Source organism: Mytilus trossulus, chromosome 3 (genome assembly GCF_036588685.1).
Source record: "Mytilus trossulus isolate FHL-02 chromosome 3, PNRI_Mtr1.1.1.hap1, whole genome shotgun sequence".
Classification (NCBI taxonomy): Eukaryota; Metazoa; Mollusca; class Bivalvia; order Mytilida; family Mytilidae; genus Mytilus; species Mytilus trossulus.
Genome location: NC_086375.1, coordinates 40761355 through 40775131, shown reverse-complemented (window position 1 = coordinate 40775131; position 13777 = coordinate 40761355). Strand labels below are relative to the sequence as shown.

The following is a 13777-nucleotide window of genomic DNA, read 5'->3' as shown; positions in this document are numbered from 1 at the left end:
TATTTGGCTTTAAATAAATCAGGTCGTTCGCGTTCTCATTTATATTTAATTTTTAGGGACCTTTTTAATCGGTATCTTATATGGCAATATGTTTGTCAAATGTTCAAGGACAAACAATGGCATACAATGTATAGTCTATCTCATCAACATCATTTCGTCTCTGCATATAGGATAAGTATCTCATTGATTATTATACGACTTCTACTGTTTGATATAGCTAATACAATGAAAGGTATTTTTGATACTGCAGTTACGGTGGTACACAACACTTTCACTAAAATTAATTTGGCTGTTTAAATTTCATTAAATTTTGTCAAAGTATTTACTTTGACACTTCAACAAAAATATACAAATTTAATTTTTTTGAACCAACCGTTTTGTCAGAAAAATTACACTGGTTATATAGCAATTTGACAAACACCAATTTTGATCATTGAGAAGCTTAATATTTCTTGTACAACACAACGTAATTAAAGCGTTTAGTTGACTTTACAGAGTTATCTCCCTGTAGTGTTAGGTACCACCTTAATGCGACTTCTACAATTTTTTTTCAGTGATGCTCAAAACGAAATAAGTATAAAGTATATTAAAAAAGAAAAAGTTGAAATTGAAATTGTACACATTGAATTTAGATATTTGTTTTTACATCTATCTTTAATTGAAATTTGAAAACCTTCAACATTTTTAGTCTGAATCTTTAAAAATATTGCTGTGTCTATTGTCTTTTAACTTCTGGATATTTGAATGTAATTTGTTCTTCATTGAATTTTTGTTTTTGCATTTCGGAAATGATTGATGTAACATTGAAAAGAACTTCCAACATATATCTGCGCTATCAAATGATAATTAAAACTCATTTGAAATTTTCTAAACAATGCATTGTGTTTTTATTTATCACCACATTTTAAATATTTTTTCTTTATGCGAACACTTTCTTACTTGTTTCTAGACATATAACACTATTGCATGGAGTGCATGTTTCTACTGTGTATATTCCAAAACAATAGCCGTACTGACATGCACGACCATAGGGTTCTATGTACTGGCATTCAATATAATACTGACAGTTTGTAGGATGTACACGGTAGCTTTGGGATACAGTGTTATCTTTACACGAATCACCTGAAATGAGTTTACTGTTGTAAATATACATAAACAGCTTTTTCATATGAGTTGATCAAATAGCGAATTCTTCACTTACATTGCGTGATGAATAATTGGACGTAAATATAATCTATTCAAAGAACGACAATTCAAACTGTGTAAGAGTCGGACATTTAATAACACCTGCAAAAACGTATTCGGTATTGTTCGGTTTCTTTTATTAGGGCCCCGACTAAAAGTCGGGTCGCCCTATAGTGATCAGTCTGTCCGTCCGTCCGTCTGTCCGTCTGTCCGTCCGTCCGTCTGTCCGTCCGTCTGTCCGTCCGTCCGTCTGTCCGTCCGTCCGTCCGTCCGTCCGTAACACTTTCCTGTCCGCTCCATATCTAGAGAACCATTATGATTTCATACTTAATACTTAACATGATTATCAACCAACACCAGAGGGTGTGTCATGTTGTATGTACAACTTTCTAGGTCAAAGGTCAAGGTCAAAAACTTTGGTTTTAGTTGACAACCCCCTGTCCTGTGGTGAAGATCGTGTCCGCTCCATATCTAGATAACCGTTATGATTTCAAAGTTTGTACTTGACATCCATTTCAACAACCACCAGAGGGCGTGTCATGATGTATGTACAACTTTCTAGGTCAAAGGTCAAGGTCAAAAACTTTGGTTTAGAGTTGACAACCCCCTGTCCTGTGGTGAAGATCGTGTCCGCTCCAAATCTAGATAACCGTTATGATTTCAAAGTTTATACTTGACATCCATTTTAACCACCACCAGAGGGCGTGTCATGATGTATGTGCAACTTTCTAGGTCAAAGGTCAACGTCAAAAAAACTTTGGTTTCAGTTGACAATCCTGTGTCCTGTGGTGAAGATTGTGTCCGCTCTATTTCTTGAGAACCGTTATGATTTCAAAGTTTATACTTGACATCCATTTTAACCACCACCAGAGGGCGTGTCATGATGTATGTACAACTTCCTAGGTCAAAGGTCAACGTCAAAAAAACTTTGGTTTCAGTTGACAATCCTGTGTCCTGTGGTGAAGATTGTGTCCGCTCTATTTCTTGAGAACCATTATGATTTCAAATATTATACTTGACATCCATTTTAACCAACACCAGAGGGTGTGTCATGATGTATGTACCACTTCCTAGGTCAAAGGTCTGTCTGTCTGTCTGTTGGTCTGTCCATTGCTAACAAATTTGATCCACACTATATTTTGAGAGGACAGCTGTTATTATTTCATACTTTATACCTGACAAACATTTTCAACTTGACATATATATAAACCAACACCAGAGAATATGTCATAATGTATGCATCCTAGGTCTAAGGTCAGTCTGTCGGTCTGTCCATCTGTTTGTTGTTCTTAACAAATTGTGTCCGCTCTACCTCTCGAGAACAGTTAATATTTCATACTTTATACTTGGTGGGTCATAATATATTGAAGGCATAATTCTAAAAATATGTGACAAATATCAATTGGGCAGCACCTTTAAACATATTGTTCAAACATCAATCCATACATCCAAAAGTCACCTTAGAGTAGTCAACAATTAGTTCACATCATGCAGTCATATCACTATTATACTATGAAAGTAAGATGAGAATATTTATCAGTTTTAACTTAAAATCTTAGATTGAAATCACACATGAGACTCCTTAGAGTAGTCAACAATTAGTTCACATCATGCAGTCATATCACTATTATACTATGAAATAGTACTATCACTATTACCCCACGTTATTGACAGCGGGGCCCACAGAGATGGCTTCCATCTCAATGATATCTAGTTTATATGCATTCGCAGTAGTTTGTATCGCTTCATAATAAGATTAAACAAATAGCATACCAAATACTGATGGCGTTAATCTATTGATATTTAAAGCCGTATGAAATGAGTGTTTGCATGGTGAAAAATATGGATAATTCTTGAACCAATGAATGCATATATCATGAACTTAATCTTCTTTTCAACATGTATAATTATAGATTATCGTTGATCATCACAACGAGATTGATTCTCTCGCTTGAGTCGGTACGGCAAAAGTTAGAAAAGCAATCGATTTGAGATGACCAATGATAATTTTACCTATGACGACGTTGTCAATTTCTATGACATCTCAAGATATAAAACACCACAGTTTTACAAAGTATATAGAGGATAGGCCATCACAGCTTGTTGCCTCTTTTTTTATTCGTAATTAGTACTTCTTTTTATTTGCCATGTAAAATGAAAATGAATAAAGTTATAATTTATGTACACATGGTAAATAGTTACAGAAAAGTAAATCGATATGAAAACAAAATTGAATTAAGCATATTTATGAAGATTGTATAATGCTAAGTTTCAATTTCCGAAAAATAATGACTTGAAAAAGCCTTAAATAAAGGCAACAGTAGTATACCGCTGTTCAAAACTCATAAATCCATGGACAAAAAACAAAATCGGGGTAACAAACTAAAACCGAGGGAAACGCATTAAATATCAGAGGAGAACAACGACACAACACTGAAATATGTAACACACATAGAAACGGACCAATCATCAGACAAAATCCCACGAGAATAGCAAACATAACATCAACACCAAATACATAAATTTGGGATAAACAAGTACCGTGACACGTCTTATCGCAATGTGAATTTACACTTAATATCAATATCCAGAAAAAAAAAATCGACCTGTTAATAAATTTCCGTTTTAGAAGCTAATACAATTATCTCGATAAATGAAGCCAATTAGATATTCTGTATTTGCATGTATATTTCAAGTAACTTAGGCCGAGTTCACACCAAACGCCGTGTACAGTAAACATGTTTACATTTGGTTTAGTGTAAGGTACACTAGTTTCACATTAAATTTGTTCACATCTATAAACCTTGTTTAGCTACCTGTACATAAGTTTTGATCACACTTGTAAACAATATGTCATTTAAATGTTCATTACGTAGAACAGAATTCATATTTTCGAATAACCTTTCTAGTAGTTAGGGAACGCCCATTTAACTTTAAAAAAAAAGGGGTGGGGGTGATTTTACCACAATTTGATTAATAAAAATCGGCTGCATCAGCTTGCTTTCAGACTAGACGAATAGAACTGCGATGTTAAGGATCACTACCTACATGTACCTATTTATCTTTTTTGTTTGATTCAAAAGGTATTTTTTCTCCAAGGAGTATTCAGCAAAAGGAGGGGGTTATGTTGGTTTTTTTTCTAACTGTATTTTAACGGACCTGAGATACTACACACGCAAAGAATTAGCCTCACCCTTTTTCAATAATGCATTTATGAGTGAATCGTTGTTTGAATAAAGACCAGTGGCAAATATTTATGTCAGTGTGTACGTCCAGTCGATTCGTGAAAACCTTTTCAAATGAATTAAATGTTCGGCAATTATGATGGATGAGTCTTGTCTGTCTTGATAAGGGGTAAATAAGGCTACGTAAAGTGTTTTTATAACAAATAAATATATCAAGTTAAGATAAATATTTCTGTAAAGAACTTTATCAATAAGTGTTATAAGTATCAATTTTATATAAAAATCGTGTCTATTTTAAACATACATGGGGAAATTAAAGATCTGAATTGCTAGTTTTGTGAACACTTAACCTACACAAGGACTACATCGACTATCGACTGCATGTAGGTAAAACATGATTTACACTACATGTAAACATTGAGTTTTATCATTGAGAACGTAATTATGTTTAGTTTATGTGCGAGTTACACTAACACAACACCGAGCTTAGGTCAATGTGAACACGGCCTTAGTTTAACAAACAGTGTCTTCAACTTTGTATTTGTTTGGTTTATAACCTATTTGATATGAGCGTCACTGATGAGGCTTATGTAGACGAAACGCGCGTCTGGCGTACTAAATTATAATCCTGGTACCTTTGATAACTATCAGTAACATATGTAATTGTCTTATTTTAATCAGAATGTCCTCCTGTGTGAAGGCACTTTTGATAATTCTGTTTTTAAAAAGAAGAGTTATGGAATAGTTATCAAAGGTACAAGGATTATAATTTAATACGCCAGACGCGAGTTTCGTCTATTCTCTATACTCATCAGTGAGTTCAGATCAAAATAGTTTTAAAGCCAAACAAGTACTTAAATGAAGAGCATTGAGAACTCAAATCAATAACAAAACATTAAAGAGGCTAAGAGGTACTATGTTACAACGACACCAAGTACCAATCCAAGATAACGGACGATTACTGAAATATATTTTAAACACCATGCCATCTAAGAAAATTCCCAAAACATAGATATCAATAAAAACACTTCCAAAATATTTAATGTAGATAATCACAAGCTGCCTAAGAATAACATGTCACTGTTCAATGTCAACATTTGACTTTTGATAACATTTAGGACAATTAAAAGTTTATATTTTGATATGAAACCAAATAAACGCAGAAAAGTCCAGATGAACAAGCTGCAATTCTATTTATTTCTACGATTATGTTTATATCGTGTTATATGACTGTCGGTAATCCTTCGAGGTCACCTTAATAGTTTATTATATTGCATCTGGACTAGAATACACACTAAATGCTTATACATTTTATCGATCCACTGCATTGTTAATTGTTTATTTTAGATTTTGCTTAATTTGTATATACGTTTTAGTATGCTATAAACCAAAAGTTGGGAATTTGAGTCAAAACGGTTAACATGAATTTGACAGCTACCGCCTCTTTAACAATAATTTTCGTTACATAAAACGCAATATTATTTTGATAAACGGTAAAATAAAAATAGTTATTAGTAAGAATAAGGATAATGATTTATTAGGTTCAACTGAAGTCCATATTTACATAAACAAGTGATATTTACCTGGTATTAGACGAACTGTTTCATTTTTTGAATAAAAGGCTGGAGAATCCGGGAAGTGTTTATTAATTACTGAACATCTGATGATAGCCTTCTCCATATCAGATGTAAATACTATTCTAAAATCTATTTTTCTATGAATTTCGCATGACGTCCTGTTGTCCACTGTGTTTTCAATGATAACGTCTAATTTTTTGAACTCCAGCTCTCCTGACTTCAAAATTTCAATGCTTAGGTCTCCTGCAGGGTAACCAACATAGGCTTCGCAATTATGTGGCAACAACTTTCTTTTAACTTCAGCTATTTGATCAGGATTGAGGTGAAGAATCGTTCTATCAGTAGGTGAACCTAAAAGTAAACGGAAAAAAAAATGTTTTTCATTACAATAGGACTGAAACCAATAATATACATCTCATTCAATTTTTGTACTCTTCATAATAAGTAAAAAAAAACCAAAACAAACATAATAAAATCAACGGTACCAACTTTATTGCACCAGATGCGCATTTCGACAATACATGTCTCTTCAGTGATGCTCGTTGCCAAAATATTTGAAATCCAAAGCTTATATAAAACATGAAGAGCTATAATCCAAAAGGTCCAAAAAGTATAGCCAAATTCGTGAAAGGAATCAGAGCTTTGGACGAGGGATATACATTCCCTTATTTATAATAATTTTTAATATTTTGTAACAGCAAATTTTAATAACACAACAAATCCGTATTTTCATGCCAGTACCGAAGTACTGGCTACTGGGCTGGTGATACCCTCGGGGTCTAATAGTCCACCAGCAGAGATAAATTGACTTATTGACAACCCTCTTTAAAAAGACCAACAACTAGAAATATACTCATCATAGATATACCATGGTCACAATTGTGTAAACCAGGCGCGAGTTTCGTCTATAAAACCTCGAATCAAAAGAATAAAAAAAAGACAAATAAATATGAAATTTAGTTTTATTCTTTATTACACGAATGGCTGAACACTAAGTCTGAATATATGGGTCCAATATTGTCTGTTGATTAGAAGAGGGACCAAAGATACCAGAGGAACAGTAAAATTCATAAATTGAAAATAAACTGACAACACCATGGCTTAAAGTATGAAAGACATACTGACAAATAATAGTACACAAGAAACTACATAGAAAACTAAAAACTGAGCAACACGAACCCCACCAAAAATAGGGATGATCCCAAGTGCTTCAGAAGGGTAAGCATATCCTACTCCACATGTGACACCCGTCGTGTTGCTCATGTTATTATAAATCCGGTATATAGTCTAATTCGGTAGGTCTCATTCATGAAAATGGAAGGGGATTGTAGTTACAAAGTTAGAAACATATCCGAAATCATCTGTGAAATGGTTATTAATAACTCGTGATGGCGTCTGTAAAATTGAAGAAAGGGTTATTTTACCACACCACTTGGAACTCTTGGTTTAATAGCTTCCTTGTGAGCATTAACCCTCTTTCAAGAAAATCATGATAGGAAATACAAGCGCGGGTACCAGTTAGGAGATAAATCAGACAGATTGTACAATTGTTACATTTAAGTGGTCATATGTGAAATATAAAACCTAATTAAATGTTGTCCTTAATGTACATTGAGAATATTTGGGTCAATAGATAGCTTCCTCATCAGCGACAATCATCTACCACGAGAATCATTGACAGAAATGAGATAATATTTGATAACCTTACCTTCTAAAATGGAAAAAAAAACCGACAGAAAGGGAAAAATGACAATATACCCAATACGTTACATTGAATTTGCCTTACAAACTATTTTCCCACGTCCTTCTGTATTATGTATACAATTTTGTTTACTATTTTTTATGCAATATCGTACTTACAGACGGTTTCCGTAGTTAAACTCGGTGCTTCTGACGGGATACTCTCTGAAAGAAAAAGAAAAAAACCATCTGAGAATCAACAAAATATATAATCTTAATTTTTATTCATTTCTAGAAATATGATTGATTTAAAGTAAACCTGTGGAGACCGTGTATATTCCATATCAGGGTAAATTATCCGGGCTTATTTAAATACACGGTTAAAAGTATTGGATTATACTGTTTTTACTTTTTCAAGAGCCCTGGTGCTTTTTTGAAATTGTATTTATGGAATATTTAGAGTTGATATCAAGCGATATCTTATTATCAAGAGTTATATAACCCAGTTGTATAGAGAGAAAAAAAATTCACTTAGTTTAAAAGAGCAAATTATTCCGCGAAAGGTTTTTCTTGTCTCCAGAACTGAAAGTCATACTTTAATTCCGTTGTGAAACTTCAAAACATAAACTTTAACTTCAGATGAATCAGATACCTTGGTGTCTGAGTATTACATGTATTATAAGCAGTTCAATATATGTAACCAGTTCAATTACTGTATCATTAGCATGTCAATACTGAAAATATGAGTTCGAAATCCACTTGCGAAGATTTGTCATTCTCTTCATTCAATTACTTTCTCCTCAAAATAAGTAAATAGATAAATTGTCTACCATGATATGACGAATAGGTCTAAAAATGGGATAAAAAATCAATCCGAACGGTATTATTTGACAATAAAATTCTTTCTCTTGGAAAAAGTGGAGGTGATTTGTATATTATTGATAAGATTATATCTTTGTTCACGTTGAAGAAAACATATGTATAATCAATTTTTATAGTCATCGTTTACCTAATGAATAGACAACCACCGTTCAGTGTGATGCGAGCTTTATTTTGTCATGCCGGAATTAGTCAACAAGACACAAACTAAAGAAGAACGTGGTTACATTTGTTGTTTTTATAGTGATATTAAGATGATAACACAATATTGACTGCTGTACCCCTATTTTTGACATTTTTACTCTTTGAGTATGTTTGTTTTGTTCATACATCGTTGACAATGTAATGGCATTTGATGCGACTGTCATACAAGTGAGAGGTTTAGCTAGCTATAAAACCAGGTTCAATCCACCATTTTCTACATTAGAAAATGCCTGTACCAAGTCAGGAATATGACAGTTGTTAGCCATTCGTTTGATGTGTTTGGACTTTTGATTTTGCCTTTTGATTTTTGATTTTCCTTTTTGAATTTTCCTCGGAGTTCAGTATTTTTGTGTTTTTACTTTATACAAGCAAAATTTGAACATGATATATTTCTATTGCTTACATCAAAGTAAGGCCACACTGCATGTTTTAGATAAATATCAAACAGCGACGAAAAGATAAAAAAAACCCCGCTTACTGGGTGTTGTTTAATGTATCTGTTTTCTCGTCTGAAATATAACATACTAGATAGCACTCATGTATTCGTTAATTTTGGTTAAGTGTGGTTTCATGACCCCCTTCTTTTCAATCTAGTATACATTTTTAGTGCCCTTCCTAAAGTAACTACGTGTTCAAAATTAGGATGAACGAAAAAAAATCATACAAATGAAGACCAACACGATTCATATTTTATACATTAAGAACTTCCCATGTTCCATAAAAGTCAAATCACAAACATACTGAACTCAGAGGAAAATTAATTTGGGAAATCCATAGTCACATGGCAAAATCAAATAACAAAACACATAAAAAACGAAATGGCAAAAACAGTCATGTTCCTGACTTGGTACAGGCAATTTCAAATGTAGAAAATGGTATATTAAACCTGTTAATTTTAGCGCTGACCCTCTCACGTTGATGACAGAACAGATGTAGATTTTCAACTGCGTTATATCACTTGTTCTTATTTTGTGCTTTTACAGCACTGTCCCTCAAGGGAGAGATTAAGCAACCGCATATATGTTGAACTTTCTTTAAATTAAGTGAATGTCACTTGTTGCAATGTATCATATTTGTTTTGTTTATTGTTAAGTATATAATTTAGGCCCTACGTTTTCTCAATTGAAATGTTTTACATTTGTCAAATATTGAAAGGAATTGCAGTAAATGTATCTATTACAAAAAGTATGATATCAATAGACATTACACATTGATAAAGTGTATTTACTGATGAACACTGTTTAAATTACATAAAACGTGTCTAGTAAAATTTCACTGGTCCAATTTACATACGAAAAGGATTGAGGTCTAAACAAAAGTAGTACAATCCAGTATTAGGTAATGTGGCCCTCGACCCCCTAATCTGTAACTTCGTTTATGTTCGTGTTTCATCTTAATTTGATATCTTATCAAAATTTGTGTTAATGGAAAATGTGTGATAATCTTTGGTCTTTAGCTCCTCGAAATTGTATATGGATCTTCTGCATATCGTTGAAAGCCGTTTATTGAAACCTTTGACTTTAAGGTTTCGTTATTGGCGACATGCCGTTATATTCACGTATATACCAAATCTCCTTTTAATTATAAATCGAAATATTTGTTAAGACTGTATTGTGGAAAGTGCTTTTTTATTCGCCAGTATGTCCTTAAAATACTCTCTTCTTTTCTATAGAATTAATTACTTCTGACGTCCCGTTTTAACTTTCAAAGACGAATGAAAAAAAGTAAACAAAACTAAATAAAGGTGAGTCTCGAATTAGGATTGTACAAAAGCATATCATGGGTTTATATATCAACATAATGTACGCGTTTATTAGTGTGAATATTCGGATATTTCATTTAAATCAACCTTTAAAAGTATAGTTTGTCATTCAGTAAACTGTAACCGAATAGTTACATTAGATATTCAAAAGCTTAAAAATGTCCAATTTGCAATGTATACGAAATAAATAGACAATATACTTATATTACATATAGATTTCTTTAAACTTAACAAGACTGAAACTTATCCATGCCTAGTTTTTACCAGTTGAAACATGGTATACGCACACGCACGTTTTCATATTTGAATTTATTACTTTGCTTTTAAAATTTTGAGTTTGAAAGTTCTGAATGAAGATGGATCTAGAAGGGAAATTTAAGACGCATAATCTGTTTTGTTGTTTTCTTCTTCAATCTATAAACAATATATAAATATTTAAGTACCTTATCCTCAATTATTTGTCTTTATACGTACACGGATATATATTATTCAGGAATTTAAACAAACACATAAAAATTCACCAGTAAACATTGAAAAACCCTACAAACATTTTACTGACTTACAGTTTGTTTGAAAAGCATATCTATACAAATAGTTATTTGTTCATTGAAAATTAACTGAACCTGAATTAAATTTACTTAATATTAGCATAACGTTATACTGTAGGTAAAATGTTATCAGTACACGTTTCAGCTTTGGATATGAGCAAACAATGTAAATTAAACAAACTTTCATTGGTATTTCTTAGCCATAAGAAATAAGCTGCACAGCCAAGGCCAATCAGGAGTATTATTATTATTATTGCAGCAAGAATAATCATTCTACAGGGAGAACAAGGAGAGTTTGCAGATGTTTTTTTTGCTTCTTTGTCTTGCGGCAAGCAGGAGTCATCTGCTGGTCTTAGTACCTTCAATAAAAGATCTAAAATGGCAAATAGCTTCAAGAATGAACAGAGACAATATATAGCTTGAAAAAGAAAAGGAAATCCAAAATGAGAGCCAAAAAGTTACATTGTCATTATATTTTAAAAAGGCGGTAATTTGGTTTTTATATGGATCTAATTTAAATGCCGTAATATTAATTTAAACAGATATCTTTAAAAAAAACAATATATAAGAATCAAAACCAGCAAAATATGATGGTTTTGTGCCAGTTTATGGATATTAAAAAGTTATCAAAGGTACCAGGTTTGTAATTAGGTACGCCAGACGCGTACTTCGTCTACATAAGACTTACCAGTGACGCTCATATAAAATAGTTATAGGACCAAACAAGTACAAAGTTGAAGATTATTGATGACCCACAGTTCCAAAAAGTTGTGCCAAATAAGGCTAAGGTAAACTATTCCTGGGATAAGAAAATTCTTAGTTTTTCGAAAATTTAAAAAAGACCATATAATTGATATTCATGTCAACACCGAAGTGCTGATTACTGGGCTGGTGATACCCTCGAGGACGAAACGTCCATACATCAGTGGCTTCGACCCAGTGGTGTAAATAAATTTAGCTATCAAAGGTACCAGAGTTATAATCTAGTACGCCAGATGCGCGTTTAGTCTAAATTAAAGCTTAAGGGAACATTTTAACACAATCTTGGTTCCAAAATAGTCTGTAACCAATGGTTGTCAATGATGATAATGAAACCATGGAAAAAACAAAACGGATAACGAGTGACAGCCGCAGTAAAGTGTGCGAAAAACAGCTAATAACTATAGAAAATCGTACCAAAATATTTCAACAAAAAAAGTGCATACTTGAGGAGTTATTAGCTCATCTTTTTATGTCATCCGCCAGGGATAGGCACTAGACAATTAGAACCCCGACTATATGATTCGTTAATGCCAAAAAAAAACCTAATAGATAGAAAGAATTTCATTTACAGATAACTTATGGTAATGCGTGAAATAACTGAAGCTGCGAGAAAAAGAAGATATTCTAAATTAAAGAAAGTCAGCTGTCTTGCAGAAGTATCATTTTCGCTAAAAAGCAAATAAAACAAAATATTTTATCGGACCCAGTCATTTTGAAGAGGGAGTCCAACAACGGTTAAATAAAAGGGGGTTTCAAACTAATTAAAATGCGGAGGATTTCCACCATAGACCAAGGTGGGGGAGTTCCATCCATATATCCCCATTCAAATACGATAAGAACAGATTTTATCTTACAAAGGGATCTTTTAATTAGAGGACAGTGGTGGATCCAGCTATTTTGTAAGGGGTCCAACCATGGTTAAAGCGGGTTCCAACCATGTGTCCCTATTCAAAAGCATTGATTGTCAAAAAGGGGGGTGATGCACCCGGACCTCCCCCAGAATCAGATACTTCTAGAGAACAAAGGGAAAAAAACCCATCTTAGTCATTTAAAAAATCATAACAAACAATATTTAACTTATTCGATTATTATACTTAGAACATTAACTTAACACATGAATAACCATAAATACATAATTTGATCATAAGATAATCTAGCAACGTGTAAAACATGTTTGGTGCTAATCTTCTTGAGTCGTACCATATAACCAGTTGTCAAAGGTTCAGTTTTGACATCATTTCAATGATACGTTCGTTAATTTTGATATCGTAAGTTCCCTCTTTAAGTGAAAACCATTCTTAAACTTGTTAAGTTTACACAACGGAAACATAAAAACGAAAATGAAGTATATTAAGATTATCATACGACCTTCAACAATAAGCATAACAAAGACCAAATAAAAAGCTATCAAAGGTCCCGATATGGCAGGCCGTTGTGAAATGTATTCCCTATTTTTGATATTACAGTTTAGTTTTTAAGATTCGGGTCACATTTATACACATATTAATGATTGTAAAACACTCACATATTCTTTTTGGTCAAAACATTTGACGTCGGACTGCCCAGACGTTCTAAGTTTGGTTGAATCTGCTATTTCATAATATATTCGAACATCATCAAGTTCAGTAACCTCCTCTTTGTTTGTGATGTATTTGCTGTGTGGCAAATTGGGAGATTTGTCTGATACTTTATCAACTTGCGATTCTTCTCTGATAGATCCCTGTACACTGAGATAATCATGTTTGGAAGATATACCCTTTTTATTACGATAACAAGGGTGTAAATATCCATTGGAATTCCTCTGTTTTCCACAAATATCAGGAGGCGGAGAAAAACCGTCACTGTATGATCTGTTAAGGTATGCGCTAAAATTTCTTTCATCGAAACTCATCTTTTCTTCGTGAAGCTCCATATAAATTCTATAACTGATTAACGGTTATGCTAGGTTTGAATATGTTTTAACATATCAATATATGTTTTAAGTCTTTTGTTTGA

The 13777-nt window shown here is 32.9% G+C and overlaps 1 protein-coding gene across 1 annotated transcript; it reads right to left on the bottom strand.

Moving 5' to 3' along the window:
- Window positions 1-919: 919 nt before the first annotated feature.
- LOC134710768 (uncharacterized) lies at window positions 920-13777 on the bottom strand. The gene is made up of 5 exons (XM_063571166.1): window positions 13308-13777; window positions 11202-11379; window positions 7808-7852; window positions 5954-6298; window positions 920-1122 (listed from the first exon to the last, which is right to left on the bottom strand). Exons 1-5 carry the CDS (start codon window positions 13692-13694, stop codon window positions 920-922), a joined length of 1158 nt encoding a protein of 385 aa, XP_063427236.1. The 5' UTR covers window positions 13695-13777.

What these genes read in the sequence shown, in the direction of transcription:
- LOC134710768 (XM_063571166.1), bottom strand. Translation starts at nt 13,694, where the DNA reads ATGGAGCTTCACGAAGAAAAGATGAGTTTCGATGAAAGAAATTTTAGC. An exon ending in GTTTTGACCAAAAAGAATAT is followed by an intron (nt 11,380 to 13,307) that starts GTGAGTGTTTTA and finishes CTTTTATTGAAG; the next exon opens with GTACTAAGACCAGCAGATGA. An exon ending in AACAGTTCGTCTAATACCAG is followed by an intron (nt 1,123 to 5,953) that starts GTAAATATCACT and finishes AACTCATTTCAG; the next exon opens with GTGATTCGTGTAAAGATAAC.